The sequence below is a fragment of the Euprymna scolopes genome, chromosome 18, assembly GCF_053919585.1.
Source record: "Euprymna scolopes isolate OS-2025 chromosome 18, ASM5391958v1, whole genome shotgun sequence".
NCBI lineage: Eukaryota > Metazoa > Mollusca > Cephalopoda > Sepiida > Sepiolidae > Euprymna > Euprymna scolopes.
Genome location: NC_136499.1, coordinates 31,934,879 through 31,961,379, shown reverse-complemented (window position 1 = coordinate 31,961,379; position 26,501 = coordinate 31,934,879). Strand labels below are relative to the sequence as shown.

Below are 26,501 nucleotides of genomic sequence, written 5' to 3'. Positions count from 1 at the left end.
CTCCATGAACAATTCTGGCATCATCTATATGTAGCTCTTGGACAAACTAATTTTTCACCGTAGGTAGGACCAACTAAGACACTGACACACAAATCTTGATCGCTTTCGCGTATGCCTGTCACCTGAATATGATGCCAAATTCAAGAAAAATTAGTCAACATCGTCTACTCTTCCTGATTTCTGCAGATAGAACAAATGAAAATTTGGTTTCTATCTGAATCTATTAATGTAATATCTTGTTCATCACAATGCAATTCATTGTACTATTTAAGACTAATATTCTATCTTTCAATGCTCAATTCAGGAAAGTAATGTAGTATCTGTTCTGTTAGCATGATACCATCTTCTCAGGAATTGCTCATTATTTCCTCCAATTTTTTTTTTTGGGGGGGGGGGGAGGTTAGTGTAGCATCTTTTCTGTGGTCATGATACCTTCTTCCCAGGGATAAATTACAATCTTCTTTTGAGAGAGCAGGGGATAAATAATATACTAATAAAAAAAGATAACATTAAATATAATTATTTACAAATACTACATCTATTATTCTTTAGGTAAAAGGCTAGGCCTGTAACACGCACTTCATGTCTTGTCTCCTTGTCACTGATACTAATGTATGCATGAGTTGGACAGAATGACCAATGCATGTCCAATTGTCCCATAAATCATTGGTATATACAAGGGGTGTTCAATAAGTAATGCCCTTAATCCACTTCCCATAGCAGTAGAGCAATGAAGCTCGGCAGTTATTAATCTTTCCCTACAAATAAACCACCCGGAGTTATGTATTTCTCCCATTGTTTAATATAGCTCTGGAGATCGTTTTTGTAGAACACTCCAGGTTGGTTCTCCAACCATGATATGACCTTGCATGTGAACGACTGAACTCTTATCTTCTTTGGAAGTGGTGAGACCCAAGTTTCATTCTACATAATCAGTCTTTTGAAAAACTTTGACTCATTTTCTTGATACATCTTCAAATTCATCCTTGAGCACTCAATGTGCTCTCGCTTCTGAAAACGTGTCAGCAACCTAGGAATCCATCCGGCAGACATTTAATCTATATGCAAATGGTCATGAATGATAGTTTCCACAAACACTACTAATTTCGACTGAGGCTATTTAACAAATAGTCACGCGTAGATCTTCCAAAATGGCAGCCTCAACTTGACTGACGGATGCCTCATCAATGGAAAAAGGGAAGGCAACCAGATCTGGGAGCTGTTTACAGTTTTCTGGTCATGTTTGAATTCACAATGCCAGCGTTTTCTAAAGTCATATGATGGGGCATCATTACTATAGGTCTTCATAGACAAAAGTTTCCTGTAGTGTATACCCTTTCAAATACAAAAACTGGATCACTGCACAGCACTCAACTGGATCCCTTTAATACTTGATTCAAGCACCTGTAAATCAGAAACCACAATTAATTCAGAGGTGTAATTTGCTACATAACCCATAGAGATATAAACCATTGCGCATGCAAAATTTTAACTACATAAAACAACTGGAGGTAGGTCAGGGGCATTACTTATTGAACGTCCCACATATTGCTTATTATATCAATATATTTGTCACATGTTAACAATAAACAGATATACCAGAAGAAAAAGGTTTAATAAATCTTTTTTAATTTTATTCTGTCATGTGATGTTTATAATGATTTTTTTTTAAGATAAGATTTTCACAGTAGCAATTTTGGTGTACGTTTAGAATTACATTTGATTAAAAAAACAAAAATACAGAAAAATCATAATGATGTACATACTTGTTATGGAACAAAGATATCATATTTCAAAAATCACGTAAATTGACCAAATACTTTTTCTTAAGAAAATTAAATTTTACGAATTTTAGCTATTAAAACAGTTTTAATTATTTTGAATACAAACAAAATCTCTGTAGTCGAATTGAGTTATCACCCTTGAATTTTGGCAAAATTTAAAACAATATGGCCACTTCCGGCCTCCAACTCGCTTACTCATAAAATTTGATTTTCTTAATTTAAAAAAAAAAAACAATTGATAAATTTACATAATTTTGGAATATGATATCTTCATTCCAAGATAAGTACATACATCATGCAGATTGTTCTGTATTTTTGTTTTTTTAACTAAGTGTGATTCTAAATAAACACTGCAATTTTAATAATCAATCTACCAAAGCAACTAATGCTAGAAAAAAAAAAAAAAGTAAAGAAAATAATTCTTACCTTCCATGCAATCTCGTAGATATTTTGGAGTTTTCACTTTGGAAAGTTCTTTGTCATTTGACATGTCATATGGCTCAAATTCATCATCGTCACTAATATAGAGTTTGAAAATATTTTATTTTCAAATAATATTCCAAAAGTTTCATAAAAAAAAAAAAAGATTTCTTCACAAATAATAGAATATTCTTTCAAATAAAAGTCAAAGAAATATTATGATGAAAACAAATTTTTACAAGAAATACTGAAAATATTTGATTCCTGTTAAAAGCCATTGTATATGACTTTTTTCTCAAAATATTTTTTAAAAATTGACAAAAAAAAAAATTTTAAAAGCCTTCAGAGCGTAGTCAAAATTATCCTTTCCAGAGAAGGTAAATTTTGTATCATCCTGTGAAACTATGTTGCTGCAAATTTATATAATTTAATATTATATTTAAAATGTATGGTAATAAAAAAACAAAACTAAAGAGGCCTCCTGAGTGTTGAGCCAGAATAATTCATACAGAGAAAGCAGGCTTTGGCCCACACGCGAAAATACAATGTTACAGTCAAAACCACAATCTATGAAGAGATTGGAAATGATAGGATATACAAGGCGGAATGATAAAATTGTCTCCCTAGAAAAGGCAACATGATTCCATTTCCGTTTGATGAAAACTGGTTTTCTTTTTTTTTTTTGCAGACCATCTATTAAAAGAATATGATAGAAGGCTCTTATCTCGCTTGAGATTTGTACTAACTGGTCGACTAGTAGATGGTCTGCAACAAAAAAAAGAAAACTGGTTTTCATCAAATGGAAATGGAATCATGATTCCATTTCTAGGAGGATAATTTTATCATTCCACCCTTTATCTCTATCGAAATCCATCAAGAAAGAAAAACGACTGTATTTTTTAAACTCTTACATCAATATTTTTCAAAAGGTAACATTTTAAATTTGATAATCTACAAACCTGTCAAGTTCATAATCTTTTGATTGTGGATTGATTTCGTTAACATCTTCGTCTCCTTTCTCAGCTTCCTGGTTGACTGATGATGGCTTAGGAACATCAATTGACAAGGATTCACTTAAAATAGAGATCAACATTAGTAAATTGAATGTTTTTATTTGTAAAAATAGAATTAGAAGTCAACATGATATATATCGATGTGATTTTTAAAAAGAATTTATCAGTTTGTTCAAGCTGGGGATGGGGCATCCTACCAGATGCCAAACGTTCACCTTCTATCTTATATATACCAACTAAGAGATTGTTTTAAGATTCTGACCATTCTTTGAGTGCAATGGTTTGAATCTCTTGCACTTGGTTCACCGAGTATATTTGTCACATAGTTTTTTAAATTCTTTTTCATGAGTCTAGTTGTTCTTATAATTACTGGAATTATAGAGATCTTCCTAAGATTCCAGTTTCTTTTCATGCCATACATAAGACCTTAAATTTATGTGAATAAAGAAACAAAATATTTAATGTTTTATGTGAACATAAAAATATTTAATGCTTTAGTCTAATAATCATGTTTTTTATTTGAATCTGTATTTTGTATTTTCTGCTTGTCCACATTTACATTTTGTTTATCTACGTTTGTAATAGTGATGCAGCAGTTTTAATAGTTTTCTCTGATTACAATTACCGATTCTGTTCTAAATTCCTGATTTTGCTTCTTTTTAAATCTTTAAATATTCATCTATAGAGTTGTTGATATTTTTTTTTGTTATTTTTAGTTTTCCGATTATTGTAAAAGCCCATCTAATATGTGCATATATTTTTGCAAATATAAAAGTACACTTTTGTGTGGTCATCTATAGATTTTAGTTTTAGTGATAGTTTAAAATTTATGAATATTGGTCATTATTACTGTCATGTTTTCGTGACGTTACTTATTTCATCAGGGACAAATTTACTTGTCACCATGTCCTGTGTTTATATTTAACTTCTCGTTTTGCTGCGATGTTATTTTATTTATTTTTTAATTATTCTTTATTTTTCCTTTTCTCTTCTCCTTTGTGTCCAAATCTCTATCATACAACCTTGAGTGTTCTTCTAGTTATTTTTAATTCATAATACATTTTGTATCCATTCTCGTCGACGCGATTACAATAAAACGTGGTCATAGTAGCGGATTTTTCAAGCACAAGCAAGCCTTTTCTGCTCTAGCCAGTCCAACGTGGATGGACATATTTATTCCTCACTCCCTTATGCCGGTCACATAACAGGGTATGTTTCTATTTTAATTTCTCTAGGGGTTTGTTTAAGTTGAATTTTCTCAACTTTCTTCCATTCATAGAAAATATGCTTACTACATTTCGACACAATTAAGTTTATTTAGACTGCCACTAATTTCTTGAAGCAGGCTAATTCTTGCTATAGCATTTTTGTTCCCTTTACGTCATAGACTGTTGGCGTCCAGTTGTTCAAGGGAAGAAGTAGAAAACTTTCTGTCATTTAGGGACCTCAACAGTGAAGGGGTGAGATTTTATTGCTAAGCAGGTTTTTCAGGGATATGTATGTTGAGGGGGGCACAAGTGCAATGAGTTCATCAGAGCACATTAAATTAAAATATTTGTAAAACAGGCACAGAGATTGGGATTATTCGGCCTGTTCTCATCTTGGATATTATTTTTACAGCATTTTAGCCGATGTAACCTCCAACCTTCTTCAGGTGTGTCTTGTTAAGCTTGAGAATCTATACAGAATTCTGAACGGAACCCTTGATTTACTCAACAGGGGATGCTTGTTTTCATTTCATTAGCCATGACAAATAACATGAAAATAACATTCAAGAGGAGAACAGCAATTCGAATAATCCAAATTACAAATACTTTATATATATATATATATATATATATATATATATATATATATATATAGAGAGAGAGAGAGAGAGAGAGAGAGTTTAGTTTTACTGCTAGTTTAAAGTTTAGAGAGAAGAATGTTCAAATAAACATTAGTAAAAGATGAAAAAATTTTTGGTTGATTTAAAAAAAATATATATTTATATATACCTTGGTTCCTGAGGAGGGTCAATCAGTTTCTGAAGGTCTTTAACTGCCTGTGTTTTTTCATACTGAAAGAATACATATATATAACATGTACATAAATCTTAAAACATATTTTCATAGTTATCTTATCAATGCGAGGTTATTTCTTTGTACTTCAGATACATATCGGCATCGAAGAAAGCTTTACTTACCGTAAACTGGAGTTCTGGTCCATTTGGGTTCAACTTTGCAACCATCAATTCTGTGACAGCCATACCCAAAATATGAATATTGGGGTCGATATTCTCGAGATGATTCTGCATGCCGTACATTATGGAGGACGCAGCCGCTGTAAATGTGTTCACATAAAGCATTAAACCACTAAAACAACTTCAGATTGAGCAAAATAAATATAAAAAATGTATTTAAAAAAATCATAAGAATTTTTTTTTTTTTTTTTAGTAATGAGTTACCATTTATAAAAGCCACTCAAGGAGAATGGTTAATGTAATCGATAGATTGTCAGTTAAATGTTTTTTTGTGTGAAAATCGTTCCAGACAAGACATGAAGCCACTTTATGTAAGGATCTAAAAATGAAATACTACTTCAAAATCAAAAACCAAACAATGATAAGTGTTAGATGAATAGATTATATATAATCTAGAAAACAGCAATTCTTTCCCTCTTGTCAGAAACATTGCTCATAGAATATAAAGACTAAAGGACAAAATAAGGGAAGCAAGATTTATGAGACTGCTGAAATTAAACCCATGGTCTACTTTTTATTCTCCTTTGCACTTTCCACTCTCGCACTAAATAATAAAAAATATTATGAGAGGATTGAAATGAGGAATGGATTGAATAAAATTTGATTAGCTATGGGGATAATTTATGATAAGTAAAACTTTCTTTTTTTTCTTCCTGTGAATAACATCAAACAGAAATTCCATGAACAAAGTGGCTTTCCAAGAACTTTCTATCTGTAGAACACATTACCATGGTATTGCTTCCCTGCAGACTACAGCATGGTCATGTTTTGGAATTTTTGAGATGAGGATTAATAATTTGTATTATTTGGATCATTCTGATTAGTGTTCTCATCTGGGATATTTTTCTTATAACATTTCAGTCGATATAATATCCGACCTTCATCAGCTCATCTTGTCGGACTCTAGAATCTGTACGGAATTTCATGACTCGTGGAATGTGAGGATTAAATAAATGATTTCATTACAAATTCAATACAGATTTCCAAGTTTAACAAGATACACCTGAAGGAGCTCAGAGGTTAGGATGCCCGAAATGTTGTGAAATTAGCATCTAAGATGACAATAGTAGTTCAAATGACCTAAAAATATAATAAAACACAACATGGTCATCTTCATTCCAATGTCAAATACTTGTTATACAATGTCCTCAAATTTCATTCTTCAATTTCAATCCTCTCATATTATTCTTCATCATTCAACTAACAATGTTGGATGTGGAGACGTGGCGGCACATATTTGAAAGCAGAGGTGTACATACATGCACATTCCATATGGATTTTAATCTACATTCTTGTGTCCCATAAAAATGATCGGAATTGTAATTATCACAGAAACAAAGAAGTGTTTACATTCCAGGTCAGGAATGCAAAATAGAAAAGGAGAATGTAATATCTTAATGCTTACATTTCCAGGAATATTAATTGATGCCTATATAAGAGATAACATAAACAGGAGAAGAGAAGAGAACAGACTGACAACGACAAGCATGATTGACATCTTTGACATCTCTCCATTGTTGTGCTACACACACCAACCAACCAACCAACCTACCCCTGCAACTAACCTCTCTCTCTCTCTATGGCAAAAAGCTTAATCGTAAATAAAACTTATATGTTGATAAATTCATCTCTGTGTTGATTTTGAACATAATAACAAAAGATGATATATGATTTTATGAGGTGCCTTCAATAAGCTTCCAGACTTTTTTGTACAGGCATTTAAAATTGTCATAGACTCTTGAAAATTCAGTATGTTATTGCTATATATCTTATCAGATGACTAACCAATTTTTATGATTTTAGATTCAAATGAACAGCTACAGCAGAAATTTGAATACATCCTACTAAATGTGAATTTCAAAAATGCAATCTGAATATGAGGATACTTTGGAAGAACAATATGCAATAAAATTCTGTTTTAAACTTGGAAAAAATGCCACAGAAATGTATGGAATGCTTCAGGCTGCTTTTGAACCATCTTGCATGAATTGAGCATCAGTTTTTGAGTGGCATAAGAGATTCAAGAAAGGCAGGGAGTCTGTGAGGGATGATGAGAGGTGTAGAAGAAGTAAGGAAGTAAGAACACGAGAGTTTATTGACTAAATAAAGAATTTCATCGATAAGGACCATCACTCATTAGAGACAATAAGTGCACAGTTTGATGTCAGTGTGGGAACTGTTACATGATTCTTTGCGAAGAACTGAAGATGTGAAAGATTTGCGCAAATGTACCAATCCAAAACTCCATCCTTGTCACAAACTATTTGACCAAGATGGGTATCAAGACAGTTCCTCATCCTCCCTATAGTCCAGACCTTGTTCCATGTGACTTTTGGTTATTCCTCAAGCTCAAGAAAAACCTAAGAAGCTGTTTTTATGAGACAATTAAGAAGATGAAAGACGTTGTGACAAAGGTCATTGACATGCTCAAACAAGAGGACTTCCATGGGCTTTCCAGAAGTTGTTGGAACGGTACAACAAGTGCATTGCAGTCAGGAACTAGAGAAAATTATATATGTATTCAACAACGCAACAACAATCCATCTGATTAACGTTTAAACTCAAATAGCTCAAAAAAACAAAGAAATAATGTTCACCTTGTTTGTCTTCTTCACGATCCTTTTCGGATATAAAACCAGCGCAGATGAGAATGGCACGAGAAATGTAATGATGTTGTTCATACGAGGTATGTCGAAGAGCACTAGAGTCACCCCAGACATTGACAAGTGTCTTAAACACCTTGGGAGAGAGGAGAAAAAACAAATTACACTCAGGAATAATTATGGAAATATAACATTTACTAGAAGCTGCAGATACTACTAGTTTTATTTTTAAATAACAAAATCAAATTTTATGAATAACTGAAGAGTGGCAGTTTTGTCTGCCATTTTGAAAGCAATTTAAAAAAAACAAAACAACAAAACAAAGGGAGATAATTAAAGAATAATTAAAACTTGCAAGATTTGTGTTCTAATCGCCATGAATTCCCATTAATCACTTAAAAATGATTTTCCTAGTTAGAAATAAAACTACTTGAACAACTTGTGATTTTTGGAATATGATATTTTCATTTCATCACAGGTCCGTACATCATAGAAATTTTTCTTTATTTTATTTTTATTTTTTTTAAATATAGGTGGAATTCTGGACAAGAACCCTGAAATTAAATCAGTCAACTGTTGATTAGTTTTTTTTATTTTTTCTATTATATTTAAGCAGTTGCAAAAGTTTGTGCATGAATTAAAGAAATAGTTAGAGGGGGAGATCTGTTTAAAAAGCAACACGACACAGTAGTTTTAAAAAAATGAGAAATATTAACTTTGATAAAGCTGATATTTTTGATAGCGCAAAAAATTAGTTTTTGGACAGAAAAGTAAAAACATGTAGCAAATATGAGTTTATTAACATTTCTATGAAACTAATGTCCATTGTATTTTAAATATAGAACTGAAGAACTGACCCCAATGAGATAAATTGATAAATACTAATAAATACTCAGAAAGTAATATTGTGCTAAATAGTTCAATACAAATAATAAAATCACATTGTAAGAGACAGTCTTTATCTGTTCCTTCAGTTCAGCACCTCTTGACAATGTTTTTTTCTTTTTTTGTCCTGTTTTTTCAAATGTTTCCTTTATTTACATAACGTTTCGCTGACTTCTTTCTTCAGCGAGTTTCTTCCTTACACCATTACAACAATTATCATATATTATTATAATGATATTCAAAAACGAAGCTACATCAAAAGGATGTCACTCTCATATTCTTGACTAGAATAGCCAGACTGGCCTTTTTAAAACTAAATATCGTGAATTTGGCATTTTTTTAATCAGTTTGGCCATCAAAAATTGTTTTTGACCTTTTTTTCAAAGCATAACATACAGAATAGCTAAGGAAAGAACAAAGAATAATATATAAATAGTAGTGTTGGGACAATTAATTGGAATCGGGAATCTGAAAAATCGGAACTTTTGGGGGTTTTGGAAATGGTATCGAAATCGGAAAAATTTGTGCCTAGATTCCAATGCCAAAAACGAATCCTTTATCTATATTTTTTATTTGATTTTGTTTTTAAAAAAATTATCTACTTCTGGAAGTAATAATAAAATAATAAATATTTATTGATTTTAAACTTCCAGTAAAACTAAAATCTATAGATTACCCCCCCCCACAAGTGTGTTTTTACATTTAAGAAAATATATGCACATTTACGATGTGTTTTTATGATAATTGGGACAAAATAACCATTTTATAGTTAAATATTTAGAGATTTATAAAGAATCGAAATCGGTAATTATATTGGAAGTGGGAAAAATATGGGAATCGTCCCATCACTAATAGATAAATCTCACCTGTCTGTTTAAATGTATGTATGTATGTCTGCTTAAAACTTTCGACAGAAGCGACGGATTTTCACGAGATTGGTATCATTTTGAAGCTCGACCCTTCACATGACAAATATTGAAAAATTGGCTAAAAACATTAATTCCTTCACCCTCAACTGGGCACTTTTTTTTACAAGGAGAGGTCGCTTTTTTTGTCAATATTTTCGAAAGTCATGCCCTCTTTTCGATTGACTAGCCTTAATTTAAACCTTCGCTACTTCTGGCTTGGTGATGGACGCAGCGGCAAAGACATCACAATTTTTTTCACATTCTTTTCCTCCTTCACGGTACAGGCTCGAGCCTGCCTGCATACTACCACTTTTTTTAATTATTTTTTTTTTTGCTCAATACACACCTCCAAACACCCAGGCAATGCCGGGCACCCAGCCTAGTCACTAACAGACAGTAAATAAAAAATTCCCAGCAAATAAAGCAGATAGCATGACCTAAAAGCCAAGACGTTGAGATGTTCAGTCAAAGGTTTTTACTAACTGACCTATTTGATTTTCTTATAAATAGAGTTTACAAGATGACAAAATAATTATAGCTTATAGAGTTATGATTTACATCATGTTTTAAAACATGGATTCAAGCAGAAGTGATAATAAATATAAATAAATAAGTAAACTTTATCAATAGCGTTGGAAATCATTTTAATAGTTTAAAACAACTTTTGCTTTAAGTCTGTATTGTGTGTAGTTGTTTCACAATTATATAATCCTACCAGCCAAGCAAAAATATGCTCCTTCCGGTCTCATATTTTTCTTAGCTGATAAAAAGAAGAAAATTCCAAAAGAGTAAGAAGAAACGTTTTAAAAGTCTCACCTGTATGAAGACTGGTCTTCTACCGGGAGATGAGGCCAGATATCCTAAAGTGTTCTGCAGTAATAAGTTCTAAAAATAAAAGAATGTTGTGCATATTAATCAGTAGTAAATGATCTGCGTTTCTACAAAAAGATAAAGTAAAGTCGATTTGTCCATTTTTATGTTGGATTTGACTCACATATACATTTTATGTAATCACATTTGTTTTTCTACGTGTGCAAAGAAAACATCCATGGTGATTGTAACATTAATGGTGAATTAATGCATGTTTAAATAAAGGTGTAAGGCAAAAAGGCATCAGGAGTGTAACCATAAATTATATATATACATAGGGTGAATCATGGGAAATGGATGTTTTTAGAACACTCCTTGCTCTCTTTGAGTAAGAGATAGGGAGTGAGGACGGTAGCCTTAAAATATTCGCATATTTTCCTTTCACTGATAACAGGGAGGGTAATATTGTTCAAGTAAAGTAACTCACTGAATCTTATAATCAATAATTGTAGTTAATTGATTTAAAATGTAATCAATTTCTTTCTTTTGATTAACTGATCTAGACAATCTAGATTTTTTTTTTGTATAAAATCATTCAGGGCAGAAACACATGTTTGAATTCAATAATAATAAGTAAAGAAGAATAATTAACTATATTAAAGTTAAGTCCCCTGGGACAACCTTTGTTACCTGTCTCTTATTGACAGTTTTTAAATTCATTTATTTCAATTCATATATTGTCAATACTGGCTCATATCATCAGAGGAAATGAAATGTGGTTAGCAAAATATTCAGCTGAACATTTTGCTAACCGCATTTCATTTCCTCTAATGATATGAGCCAGTATTGAAAATCCATGGATTAAGGAAATTAACATAATTCCCCTTTATATATTCCTTGTGTCAAACAATAAATTCTTAATTCGAATATATGTATATATATTTTGATTTTCAGAATTTAACTTTAACCACTAAACTTATATATTGCTCTATTTTTAAATATTGAGCTTTACATTTTTGGCTAGGATCACCCTGAAAGTATTACTTCAATGTAATATCTAACAGGATATTTCACTTGTTCTTTAATCTGTGACTTATCTCGCTTATATATATATATATATATATATATATATATATATATATATATCAGGGGCGGAGATGGGACTAGTGCCACTTGTGCTCGGCACGACCAATAACTCGGTCAATGTTATTCAAAAGGGATTAAAAATCATCCAATAATTTCAAGTAAACATACTTAGTTTGATCTCAATTAAATTACGTATCTATTCAAGTTTCGATAACTAAGTAGCCAAAAGTTCATAAATATATCTGGGAATAATACAACGATGCTGTTTTGAACAGATGGTCTTTGTCCAGCCACCGTCAGATCCATTGAACATTCCATAAAAGCGGCTACAATGTTGAACACACGCAATCCATGCCAAGCACAAAAACTCTCATAATAACAGTAATGTTAGAAAAATCTTGCTTTTGGCTGTAGCCAATGGCAAAATCAAGTCAAAGTATTGTGCTCAAAAACTGAGCACAATGTGCCTGCTGACGCCTGTCTTGAGAAGAATGAGAGACCGAGAGAGCGAGCGAGAGACACACATACGTATGCATAAACACATGAAGAACGATTACTACTACTGCTGCAATATGTAGTAATACGAATAGCTATGTGTAAACATAACCGCGCGTATATATCAGATGTAAATATCAGTGATGAAGCTATTGTTTCATTAATTAATAAAGAACAGGTTTTGAATGAGAGTGAATTTGTTTGTTTTTTTATTGAGGAAGGCTTTTTTCGTAAATTTTGAATCATAGAAATCTACGAAAAATACGGGTTTTAAGTCATTTTATATTAATACTAAGAAAAAACAACCCCTCAAACCAATGAACCTTCATAGAATTCCGTAGTGGTACGTAAATACTTTTTGTAATTTTTTTTCATAAACCCAACTTTATTCATCAATATTACCTTTTATTCTATGGGAAAATTTAATCGCCGTTTTTGGAGAACATTACTTCAGTTGCCGAAAATATTTCAGTCGCTTCACTACATTCAATTTTACTACAGACTTTATTTACAAATTCTTTGAATCTTAGAATTTTTGGATAAAATTATGATTTTCAATGTTCTCAGTGTTTCAACGGATAACTTCAACTGGTCAAGATATATGTTTCAAGATTCATCAGATGAAATTTACATTTTGGAAGTTCCCTCTATTTTGCCTATAACATCACTTGGGCTAATTTTCCTGTGTTTCACGGGTAAATAGATTATTCTCTAAAACATTAAAAAAAAAGTTGTACTGCATTTGCTGTTAATGATCTGGATTTAAAATTAGATATAATGGAAATGGATATTGTGTTAGATCTGAAAATAGATCGTTTGGCCAGAGAACTGTAGCCAACAAGTGAGAAATTATCAAAGTTGGGCGCCCAACTCCTTTATTGGTGAATAAGGTTAGAACTCATTCGTTCCAATCCAAATGGTTTAATGACATTGACTGGTTATGTGCGAGTAAATCTGGGGAAAAACTCTATTGTTGGCCTTGCTTGCTTTTCACGCCTAAATCAGGACAATCATGGACTGATACTGGCAAGGCAAGGTACGTTAGTCAATCTGTGCTATGCAATGGAGAGTCACGCAATAGCAACTATGATGACTTACTTTGGGTCCACGGACCACGGGTTGGGAACTGAAGTTGACAGAGGGCGGGGCGGGGGTGGGTGGGCATGAGTAGCAATAATAGGCTAGAGTCGCCACTGATATATATGTATGTAGGGTGAGTTACGGGGAAACGGATGTTTTTAAAACGCTCCTTGCTCTCCTTCAGTGAGGAAGGTAGTCTTTAAACCTACTTAAGATACTGTTTAATTTGTTGTTATTTATATTAATTTATATAATAATAATTTATATTTATTAATAATGAATTCCAATTAAAATAATATATATTTGTTGTTATTTGTTTATTTATTGTTGTTATTTGTTTATATTTTGTTTTAGTTAGTTGTTGCTACTGAATTGCTTTTCTTTTCAGTTCATCATCCTCAAGCTAACGTGGGTGGAGTCGTGAACACCGTGTGTTTGCCTTAAAAACATCCGTTTCCCATGACTCACCGCGCGCGCGTGCGTGTGTGTGTGTGTGTGTGTGTGTGTACTGCAAATTTACATTCCAGTTAGCACAAAATGTCACTCTACAAAAATGCTTTTTATTTTTTATATTCATTTATTTTTCTTTTCTATATAAACAAATGTTATCCGAGGAAAAATTCCACAAGACAAGTATATTCAATCACATATGGAAAACTGAACAGACATACAATGCATGTGCACGGTATTACCTGCATGGTATTAGCACAAAATGTGAATATTGTATCATTAGATCCAGTAATGAAAATTGTATACATTATCACCTTCATCCCTTCACTAAATTTAAAGACTGTATTTATTTCTACATAAATTATTCAGAGTTCCATAGGCAGGCAGTTATAGGGAAGAAGCATTGTTCATGGAATCTGCATTTAGATTTAGGCACAGATAGATAGTAGGAAAATTTTTGATAGTGGTTGTAGCTAGACGTGTTTTTTTTGTAAAAGTTTGGTAAGGAGGGACCATAGATTGAAGTTCAGATGAGTGCTTGCCATAAAACTAATGATAGAGCAGAAAAGGCTTGCAATGTTTCTTCTGTGAGAAAGAGGTTGCAGGGAAGAGAAATGAGTATCACCTACTAGGTTTCATAGCTGATTTTAAACTCTGCCAAGGCAAGATAGGATAATCTGAGCAGCTCCTGCTAAGATTTGGTAACAGTACTCTATCCTAAGACGTATTTGGCTCTTAGAGCTAGAGGATTGCATCGGCAATGAGATATCTACTAGAGCAGTAGAATGATTCAACCATTTTTCTGGTGATCACAGCAACAGATTTGATGTATGTGCTCCATTTCAGATCAAGAGTGAAGGTCAGTTCAAGAAGCTTGTCAAAATTTGGTGGTGGCCCAAGACAATAGCCATTCATTTCAATTGGGAACAGATGGGGGCTGGAGCATTGATGATGGAAAGGGAGAAGTTTAGGTTGAGATGCATTAAAATCAACCAGCAACCTTTTTCCCTATTGCAACATGTACTCAAGGTCAATAATCCCTCAACTTGTTAAACTTAAATGTTTGCTTACCTTTTCAAAAAATCTGTGCAGCAACACTTTAGTACATAATAAATATTTTACTTTTGGGATTTCAAGTACAGCATCACCAATAAATACTTCTACAAGACCATACCTTCAATAAAATGAAAAGTAACACACATAATATGATTAGCATACAATATACAATTAGAACAACTAAAAAATGATCAGACTTTTTTCTTTTTTTTTTTACAGAGGAGTCACCACTTATCAAGGCCCGAAGGCCACAAAGATAAAGGTTAATAGATGTACAGTATTCAATGGGACAATATTGTAGTAATCATTGGTAGGGGACAGCTCATCAAAAACTTATTTACATTAGACTTGAAGACAACCATATTGTAGTCAGCTGGAAAGCAGGAAAACAAAAGCAAATTCCACAAGTGTGTAGTTCTAAGAAGAAAGCTTTGTTCATAGAATCTACATTTAGGTTTAGGCACAGATAAAGAGTGGGGGAAATTATTGATAGTGGTTTCATAGATTGGAGCTCAGATGAGCACTTTCCATGAAAATAACAATAAAGTAGTGAAAAGCTCGCAATATTTCTTCTGTGAGAAAGAGGTTGCAGGGAAGAGAAAAGGGCATCCCCACTAGGCTATGAAGTCTATTTTGAACAGTCAAGATAAGCTGCTTCTAGCAGCTCCTGCCCAGATGTGACAACAGTGCTCCATCCTTGGACATACTTGGCTCTTTTACAGGTAGAGAATTGCATCAGTGAGATATCTACTGTAGAATGATCCCACTATTTTTCTGGTGATCATGGCAACAGATTTGATGTACGTGTTCTACATTAGATCAGGAGTAAAGGTCAGACCTAGAAACTTGTCAAAACATGGAGTCTCCCCAAGAGGAGAGCTATTCATTTCAATTGATGCCAGACGGGGATCAGAGTGTTGATGATATAAAGATAGAAGCTTGGTTTTAGATGCATGAAAATTAACCAGCCAACTCTTTCCTCATTGTACCATGTGCTCAAGATCAGAGGAGAGAGAAAGAGAATGTGGTCATTTACGACCTATGAAGTGTTGCTTAGATGGTAGTGTCGTCAATATAAATGTCTACAAATGATCTTAGGATGTGATTTGGGAGATCCTTGATATAGATCAGGGAGAGAGTTGGGCCCTGAGGGACTCCAGCATTAATACTGTGGGCTTCTAATTTCTGCCCATCAACCACTACTCTTATGAACCTATCAGAAAGAAATGTTTTAATAATTGAGAAGGTAGCTGGAGATCTTGTGGAGTAGGCCTTTATGCCATCCCTTATCAAAGGCTATTGATATGTCAAGAGCAATTGCCCTAGAAAGGAAACATCCATTGAGAAATTCGCTAATACTATGTAGATATAACCATTAGCATATTTGCTGTAGATCTATCAGAACAGAAACATGCATGTCACTAAGGAGATTATTTTTGCTGAGGTGGTTGACTACTTCACTATTTAACAGATTCCAGCAACTTATTTATGACACACAGGAGACTTATTGGTCCGTACTGAAAGGGAGATGACCAATCACATGAATTTTTAAATACCGGATATACTGATGAGGTTTTCCAGGGTGTTGGGGAGGCAATTCTCCTTAAGACAATGCTTAAACAGCTTTGTAAGTATGGGAGCTAGTTCTGGTTGAAGCTTTTTCAGCACTATAATTGGAATGCCATCAGGGTCAGTTGCTTTACTAGAATCAAGGTTTTTGATTAGCTTGGCAATATCATGCACAGATATTTGTATGTCACATAGAGTGTTTTCAGATACAGGAGGAAATATGGGGGGGGGGGGCGGGTTAACAACCTTGATTGCATAGGATGAAATTAGCTGCAAAGTTCTTGACAAAGAGTTTGGCTTTGTCCGATGCTGATGAGATTACCTCAGGTCCATTGATGATGGTTGGGATAGAGTACACGCTTCTGTTTAGAATCCTGTTTGCTCTTTGCCAAAACTGGTGGGAACCAAGCAACTGCTCAGCTACTTTGGACTTAATGGACTAAATATACAACTCTCTAGCATTCTTTATTATCCTTTTACAGTGGTTGCTGGCAGTCCTGAAAGCAGCTTTAGTCTCAGTACATCTATTACATTGGAAGCAATGGAAAAAGTGACTTCTGTGTGCAATGGCAGCAACACATTCTGGAGAGAACCACGGTTGGCTGTTAGGTTTTTGCTGGAATTTTTTTAAGGTATGAAGTGGTCTATACCTACAATTAACCATTCTATCAGGTTTGATACTATACTATAGAGGACACATTCTTTTTAAACACGGAATGCAGCGGTAGATCTGATGTAAATGCACAGAAACTATCCCAGTCGGCCATAGAGTATCAATAGACTATACGATGGAGAGGCATGTCTGAGAACTTATTACATTTCATTTTTATCTTAACTGATGCAACTGAGTAGTCGGAAGATCCCAGTGGAGACAGAATGGAGGATGAACATAGCTCAGGGCAAGTTGTGAGAAAAAGGTCTAGGAGACTTGCATATAACCATCAATGTCGGGCACACGAGTGGATTCGTGAACAATCTGAGTTAGAGCATAAGCAACGGAGAAATCATGACAGAATCTTCCCTCATCATCTGTCTTGTTTGAGTGGGCTAACCATTTCACATTGTGAACATTGAAGTCTCCACAGATGTGAATGTAAGCTGAAGGATGAGCAGACAAGATGTCTTCAATTTTCTTAGAGATGCTCTTAGGTAGTAATAAAGGGCAAATATAAACGCAACCCGGAAGCACATATAGGGCAATTTAGGGTCTTCTCTGTAGATGTCCCTACCACATGGAAAGCCATCTCTAATGTAGGCACATATTCCATGCCCATGGCGATCTTGGGGATCAGGTTTTGATGTTAAGTTAGAGTATCCTTTAATTATGAATTCATCCGAGGAATTAGTCAGTCCAATGCCAGTTTTGCTTAGGAATAATAGGTCTGGTTTGGTCTCCTGTAATTGGGTTTCAACGTCTGGAAGGTTAGAACATAGACCCTTGATATTGAAAGAGACATAGTGGTGGGGGTTTACATTGGAAGTTGGAGTTCTTGGTTTAATCGTGTATTTTTTCAGGAGACTTTTCATAATGGAGTTTTGAGATTTATGGAACAGGTAACCAAACTTAGAAGAGAGCAGAGAAGGAAAGTAAGGGAGAAAAAGAAATGAAAAAATATTTTTTTGTAGCCCATGATAAGGTAAAGCTATAACAATTACCCACTAATATCGCATCGAGAAGCCCACCAGAAACTACTGCATGGTCCAGAATCCATTCACCAAATGGCAATACAGCAGTCCCAGTACTCTGCACCTGTTGATAGGATGGCCTCCTTAGTGGTTAATCCAAGGTTCAGGTCCCTGACTAGCAGGTGGATAACATCAGCCCAGTTAAAACGTTTACCTCCAGCACCCTTATTAGTGACATGGCCACAAGGATAAACACAGAAACAGAGATTTCCCAACATCTCAGCTCATGCAAACATACTGCCAACCTTCTCACTTTGTCAGAAAAATCACTCATTTTAAATGAGGACTGAGGGACAAATTAGGATAAGTGAGAGTTACAGGAGCTGCCGACAATGCATTGTCTACTCTTCATTAAAAAAAAAATAATAAGTATTCTACTTAATATAAGTTTAATTGATACGTTTAGGGGAAAATATGGCGATAGGTTCCTTTCTTACTAACTGAAATAAAGAAAGAACTCAGTTCTCAAGTTTACGTATGTAATTCTTGTGGCAACTTAGCTGTTTTCCTCGTGTCATTCCCGACTTGATTTAAATGGAAATTGTCTACCTCTTTTGCTAACATATTTGACGCTAGGCAGCTCTTTATTAGTATGACTATTTGAAAAATCTACTAAAGCATAGTATCAATGTTTTTTTTTTTTTGCAACTTGTAAATAGTTCAAGAATAGGGTTAGAACAGAGGATCAAATTCAAGAAAAACAAAAATAAAATTATTGGTTGAATCCTTATAAGGGATTTAACATTTGGAGGGAAAATTGTTTAGTCAGCAGATATTTAACAGTTCATTCTCAGAAAATTTCATCATGAAATGGAATTCTAACCTATCAAATTCATTTCAGCTAAGATTCAGTATCAGAGCATAAATTTCATTTGGATTATAAGTTTGTGAATGTATTGCAAAAAGTTAAAATGACATTTCTTAAATAAACAAAAAGAGAATAAAATGTTTAAGAAAACTTCTACAAAATATGTATGCTGATTTTTTAACGTTGGGCCCTTTGGCTTGTGTGGTAATAAAATTCTCAAATGTACTTGTGATGTTAGGCTGTGTAAGATGTTAACTTTGGTAAAAATCGTCTGTTTCTTTTCTCATCAGATTATTTTGATTATCAATACTTATTGAAGACATTCTGACACAAAAACTTTTCTAAGAACACTGCCAGGCACATCAAGTACTTATGTGTGAAATTTAATAAAAATCGACCCAGCTGTTTTTGAGTCCATAGGGGATGAACTCACAAACACACAGATACACAAAATTCCTGCCCCAAACTATCTACCATCTGTTTTTAATATTAACTAAAAAAAATGTGTGGTAAAAGAGGTAAGAGATACAAAAGAATGCTTGGCAAATACATTTTCTCATTTAATTTCTGTAATAAGTTAAGAATATTCTTTTTTCTAAATCACAAGATATTTCACCTTACCATGGAAGCTTTGCTAGAAGTGGGATGATCACAGATTCAATTCTTTGGTCTGGACCTCCAACCACAAATCTTTTACAAATCCGGCGCCAAATGAAATCTGCTTTTACATTCTTCAAAATTTCTGGAAGAATTTCATTCCATAGAGCATCTGCAAAAAAAAAGGATAAAGTGACTTTATTTGCTGAGAATTTGGATGTTAATATTTTTTAGCTAAGCATCAAAAACAATGAAAACACATTATGTTAGGTAAAAAGTTACAATGAATTTTGAGATTTGGATTAAAGTATAAAACCAATTAGATTAGTATTTTACTGAATTAGTCCAATACAATAGTGTGTGTTATATTGGTTATATTGTGTGTCACACTCAGATCTTTTTTCTTCCGAGAGACTGTCATTTGCTATGACTTAACATTTCTTGTAATAACTAATTTTACCAAAAATTCTTCATAAGTTTTGGTTTCATTTTCGATTATAGCTGAAAGAACTCAAGCTTATATATATATATTTTCTTCATAAGTTTTGGTCTTGGTTTTGATTCAATCTGATGCATCCTAGTCATATAGATATATTTTTTTTATTTTTGAATTCACAACTTTATAATGCACTTTATAATATATAAGAATCGATAGAAAATTGACTCTATAATAATATATACAGAATCTGCATAAATTAAAATATATTTAAGCATATTTTACGATTGGGCTATGCTGAGCATCCTTACTGACTTAGAGAAATCTTTGGCAATTTTAACAAAAGAGCTACAATAATATCAGGGCATATCCACTTATGCTAACCATCCACGGAATGCCAACATCAATATATTACATATGAAAGAGTCAGCTGTAGAATTTCCACAGGTCCTGCTAGTACCTATAAAAGGTCAAGAGATTTAACAGTTGGGGTCTTTTAATGGAGGTAAGATTTTCCAGTCATTTAACTTTCTCTGCTCAAAAAGAAAAATAAAATAATAATAATTTTGAAAGTGAATTCGGTTATTTTCCAGAGTAACCTCTATATCGAAAACAGAAATTATACAAAAACGTTTTTATGTACTTACCTGCTAGGTTAAAAAAAGATTATAAACCAAAAGTTACACAAATTCATCCAGTTTTTGTTTTCAAAATATAAAATTAATTTTAGAAAACCATTCTTAACATTGAGAGAGGTGGGAGCTTTGTTAACTTGCTTGAATTAAAGTATGAATTATATCCCTTATTCATTGATTTTAATGAGGCAGAAATGGCTGCTGACAGCTTCCAGTGATAAAATTTTATTTTATTTTTTTAAAAAGCAATAAATTTAACATAATTGTTGGTGTACTATGTTTTTTTTAATCTAACAGGTAAATACATAATAAAGTTTTTGTACCATTTCCTTTACTTTCTTTTTACGGGCAGTATTACATATAAAGGGTTTAGAGTGGAGAATTACTATGAATTTTAACTTAATTTATTTCAGCTGAGGTTCTAGAATGCATATTTAGTCTGTGACCAGACCATAAAAGTAAAAAAAAAAAAAAAAAAAAAAAATGAATGTTTTAGAAATATTTCTTCACCATTATTAAATTAAAAAATTAAAACATAGTTTTAGTTAGTTTTATATATTTTGTAAAAGTTTCATGCCATAATATTTTTAAGGTTTCCTTTTCATACTGACAGCTTCGTTTCATTCAAGAAATGGAATTTTTTTTTTCACTTTTTTGTTTGTTTTAGTTAAAAGAAAGCATCTTGTTGAAAAACTCAATTTCTTGAGGAAAAACGGTATATAGAACCTCAGCTGAAATAAATTTAATAATTTCCTTTCAGAAGGAAATTTTCTTGTGAGAATAAATTGTTAGCAGCTAACTGGAAATTGTGCTTTTAATGAAAGCCTCAAAATGTATGACTTTTATTAAATAGAATATTTTTAGTGGTGATCTGCTCAATAAACTTATGATTTGAAAATCGTGTAATTTTATGACTGGAAAAAAAATGATAAACAGCATCAATTATAAAAATTAGACCAATACAAGGGCCATAATCCTGATTTATACTATTGTTTATTTAAATACAGTAACTTTCCTTTACCTAGGTTTTTTCTCTTGTAAATCCCAAAATAAGAAAAAAATAAAATAAAAATAAACACATGAAGACTCATTACCAGGAGCAAAATGTAGTATCTGTTGTGATACTACACTTCATCTTTTCTGTCTTTTTTTTTTGAGCTAGGATCAAAATGTAGTATCTATCTTTAGTGAGTTAAGAATTCAATATTGACGTAATTTTTATTTTTGTCTCAATCTGCATCGAATTTCAAATGGAACCCTTTATTTAAATCATGAGGATATCATTTTTCCATTTTGTCAGCCATAACCAGGTAGAAGTCTAAAGTAATTGGCAAATAACGGAAGCGTGTCACTTAAAACTAAATTTAGTTGTGGTATAGCAAATAAAGTCGTGAGTACAATTCAGTTTGAATTGATTATTCAATGCTTAATCCAAGCATTTTTGGTAAAAGTTTTTATGCTTCAAATTCTTTAAATATTTATTCATGGTGTTTGGTTTGGTTGTTTTGTAGAGAAAAAATGTTGTTTTTGGGTTTTCTTTTTTTTTTTTTTATATGATTCAGTTTTGCACAGGAAAATGAAAAAAAAAACAATCACATCAATGTTTGGTACATTTTAAGTCAGCAAGCCGGTATTTGTAATCAGCCTGATCTAATAGAAATGATCTAAGAAATGGAGTTGGCAAAAGGGGAAATGAGATTACTCTGAGGTGATGTTCAGAAAAAGGCAGGATAGTGAATGAATATTATAACTGAGATGGTAATGTGATGTAGCTCAGGATGTGGATAGGCATCATGTTTGGAATTTGACTTTGATTGTTTTGATTATTTACAGTCGGAGAGAGACTAACACTGAAATTGTAAACATTTCATTGCTTTTATTTTGAAATATGTCAATTCGAATAATCAATTAAAATTAATTGTGGAATTATATCGCAGATCAAGAGATAATCGTAAAAGCAAACTTGAAAACAGACTTGACAAAGTAAGCAGATGTTCCATCTTTTGCTCCCCCCCCCCCGACTTAGATCTGATGACCTCAGAAAAAGATTCAATTTGGACAGTATAAGAAGATGTGTACAGAACAGGAGAGAGTGTTGGTTTAGTCACATTGAAAAAATGGATGAGAGTACTTGGTGTGACACTATGTTCAACTGAGGTCGTTGAGTGCTGGAGAGGTAGAAAATGAACAAAGGGTGGATGACAAAAGAAAAGGAAGTAGGTTTAGCAAGTAATAAAGGAACTATCAATAGACATTAAATAGGAATTTGTTCATAACACAGACAAAGAGAACTAAGAGTAGGGTTTAAATTAGGGTGTGATGAATGGTGATAGCAAACAGACTGTATAATGGACTAAGGATCGAACAATAGGAACGACACTGGGGGAGGGGTCAGTGGGATGCTTAGTCAGTTGAGGCCTGAACTCTGAGGTGGACAGTTGGAGTTTGAATGCCTGTGAGGATGGATCATGGTTTTGACCAGATCAAGAGCCCTTGAAAAAACAAAGATGAATTAATCAACTAACCGATAGAAATGGCCTCGACAGTAAATATGTGGATCTCAGCATGTAGAGGACAGTTTCACACACACACACACACAGATTCCAACCAACATATATTTGAAGTATTGGCATCTGTGTTTTTCCTGTGTTTGTTTGATTTTATTTTTATATTTGTGGCCGTGTGCATGGCCATCAACTAACTCCAGTAAAAAATGACGATACGATGTAAGAAGATAAAAAGATGAATGAAAATCCACAGCATACACAACAATGTTTGGGGTCGGTGGCCTAACAGGGCCACGTGGATTAGTAGATGTAGGACAGTTGAGATAGCAAGGTTAGTTGGTAGGAGAAAGCCAAGAAAAATGGGTGGAAGTGATAAGGATGGATTTGACTTGAAGTAGCATACACACAGAATGGGTTGGGCCTGCTCCTCCCGTAGAATACACAGCATCCCAGATGAATGTAGACCATGCACAATGGTCTGCAGTGGTCAAGATAGTCATGAGCACCCAGTCCCTGGACTAGCAATGAATATCGTAAATCTATGGACTGGAGCTAGGTTTAATGTCAGCTTTGATAGTGTTTTCAGCTGGCCTCTCTGACATCTTCGCCAAGTTTGGAGTGGTTCTGGAATCATTGCTTTGTAGATGAACTCTGCTTTGTTGCAGTGCATATTGTAGCTGAACCAGTGAAGTCTTCTCTTTTAAAGAAATTGGTTAAAAAGAATGATTCTGCATCACGTCCTAATTTGTATATTGGAGACGAAATGGTACCAGCAAACGTGCAGAATTTGGTGGAGGCAGTATAGGCCAGCGCTTCTAATATTTTGAGATCCACAGCTCTCATTGGCCAGGTTTCGCAGCTGTAGAGAAGGATTTTTCCAAACAAGTGTTTGATAGATCCAGACTTTCGTGTCTATTATGATCTCGGGTCGATACCACAGATGAGGTTGTACTTGTAGGTGTCTCAAAGCATGTCAAGCATTGTTGATTCAAACATCAATTTCATCATGCCTCTTTACTGTAGGGATGAACACTGAGCCCAAGTGCTTGAAGAAATCAACCTCCTCTAGGGTTTCTTCATTGAGAAGAATTGTGCTTTTCTAATAAGATTACTATCTCTTGAGAGAAAGAGGAATAAAGACCAAAAAACAATAGGTTTATTTGGAAGTAATTTCTAAAAGCCGTCCAACATATGCTATCATATAAAACAAATGTGAAACCAAATATGAACTGATCAAAAATAGTTTATTTGGAAGTAATTTCTAAAAGACATTCAACATATGCTATCATATAAAACAAAGGTTAAACCAAATATAATGATAATAATGTTACCTCCAACAACAGCAACTACTATTCCTTTTCACAGTTATACCAAAGTTGCTTTTGTAAGTTTGAAAGACTAAAAATTTCTCACCTGCAGATCCTGAGTAGCAGATGCTGCTAAAAAGCTGAGAGACAAATTGTAAGGAACAATCTGTACAATTTTTCAACGAATCATGAACTTTGTGGAAGACTTTTAACAAATCTTGAGACAGCAAAGATGTGTACGCGGCTGGATAAAACAATAAACTAGAAGGGAAATAAAGAAACAAAAAATGGCATCTCAAATAACTCTAAACAAATTTTTTTTAAATCAAGTCTTTTATCTCAAATTTCATGGTTCTTGGTTCACATTATTATACTATCAATAAATTGTTTACTGAAATAAACAAATGCTAATATTTTAATTATGAAATTAAATCCACTAGACTGAACTTTGGCTTACTTTTAATTCATCCATTAATCTTTTATGTTTTTAACAAATTTGATTATTTGTATGATTCAAACTACTATTCTCATCTTGAGTAACATTTTCATAATATTTTAGCTGATGTAATCTCCAGCCTTCTTCAGGTATATCTTGCCAAACTCTGGAATCGGAACAGAATTTTGAGCAGCACGCTTTATTTAATCCACTGAGTAGTATGCTCTCATTGCATTCACTATGACTGGGAAAAAATATTAATTCACAATTGTATTTTGAGTGTCACCTACACTGAGAATTGAACCTTTAACCTCCAGAAGAGTGTAACTAACATCTGAATTTTACCCAGTAAAGTGTAAGAACCTGTGGCCTAGTTAATAAAGTACTCGATAAAATTCAGTTCAACAAGATACACCTGAAGAAGGTTGGAGGTTACGTCAACATTGTTAAAATAACACTCAAGATGAGAACAGTAGTCAAAATAATGAAAATAATACAGATTATCAATCCTCATTTCAAAAATTCAGAAACAAATTTTATTACTTTGTGGTACTTCAAAATTTATAACGAATTTGGAAACATTTGATTTGTAGAACAAAATTTAATTTTTCTGGCTTTACAAGTTCATAGAAATAGTATAAACAAAGTAAAAATTTTGGAAGCTATTTACATCCAATAATTTTATTTATAGATAGTAAAATGGCCTCAGATTGACAAAATAAGTTTAACTGGGTTCAATTAATAATGTAATGGCCAAATGATATTACAGTAATGAAACTTAACTTTGAAATTTCTATTAAAAAAAAAAAAAGAACATTTTACTTTGAAATTTTTATTAAAAAAAAATAACTTGCTTAAAGAAAATTTTAGAAATTTTTATTAAAAAAAAAATAATTTGTTTAAAGAAAAAGGTACAGCTAATAAAAAATTAACAGAAAGCAAAACAAAAATAAAAATAAAAGACTCTTGGGCAGTGCCGGGCCAGGACAGCTAGTTATATATATATATATATATATATATATATATAAAATGCTTTTGATATTATATACTGAATTACCATTTTAAGTCTTACACACTCTTCAGTATTATAGGAATATTAACAAGACTGTTCAATTACTTGTGCCAGGGCATATATATTTTTATTTTGATATTTCCCAGAAAGGGATATATTTGTTTGAAGTAGTTGAATGGTTTTGGCTACAGTAATTAATTAATACAATCGAGTAAGTTGCCTTAATGAACGGGTGTTTATGCTCATAGCTGCCAATATCCTTAAGCTTTAGATTTTTAGACATATCTTCGACGTCTACCCCAGGTTGTTCTGCCCGTCCTAATTTATAGTTTACACCAGCGAACCATATTCTTGTGAGGAGGAACCTGGATGTATTCATATTCATTACATCATATTCAATAGACACTGTGCATTATTCGGATCTCCTATTGACACCTTTCGTTCCATGGAAACATTGAGAACTCCACCCACAGGGTTAAATATACCAAATGTGACAGACAAATGACAAATGTGACAGCTGACATTTTGAAAGTGTGACCCACAAAAGTATCTCCATTTGGATTCATCAGAAAATACTGATGGAAGTGTACATTGACTAATTATATATATATATTTTATTTCTTTATTTTTTTTAATTGCATTTTCACCCCAAACAAGGCACAGTGACACTTTAATG

At 33.1% G+C, this 26,501-nt stretch overlaps 1 protein-coding gene across 1 annotated transcript in view; it reads right to left on the bottom strand.

The window, feature by feature from the left end:
- Positions 1-26,501, bottom strand: part of LOC145297568 (telomere length regulation protein TEL2 homolog) — a 79,839-nt gene that overhangs the window by 39,553 nt on the left and 13,785 nt on the right. The window contains exons 3-11 of the mRNA XM_080143583.1: positions 24,484-24,638; positions 19,517-19,664; positions 14,848-14,950; positions 10,672-10,740; positions 8,057-8,198; positions 5,403-5,539; positions 5,215-5,276; positions 3,164-3,277; positions 2,211-2,302 (exon numbers count right to left, since the gene is read on the bottom strand). Coding sequence (XP_079999709.1) covers positions 2,211-2,302; positions 3,164-3,277; positions 5,215-5,276; positions 5,403-5,539; positions 8,057-8,198; positions 10,672-10,740; positions 14,848-14,950; positions 19,517-19,664; positions 24,484-24,638 — 1,022 coding nt within the window. The remainder of the gene's footprint in view (positions 1-2,210; positions 2,303-3,163; positions 3,278-5,214; positions 5,277-5,402; positions 5,540-8,056; positions 8,199-10,671; positions 10,741-14,847; positions 14,951-19,516; positions 19,665-24,483; positions 24,639-26,501) is intronic.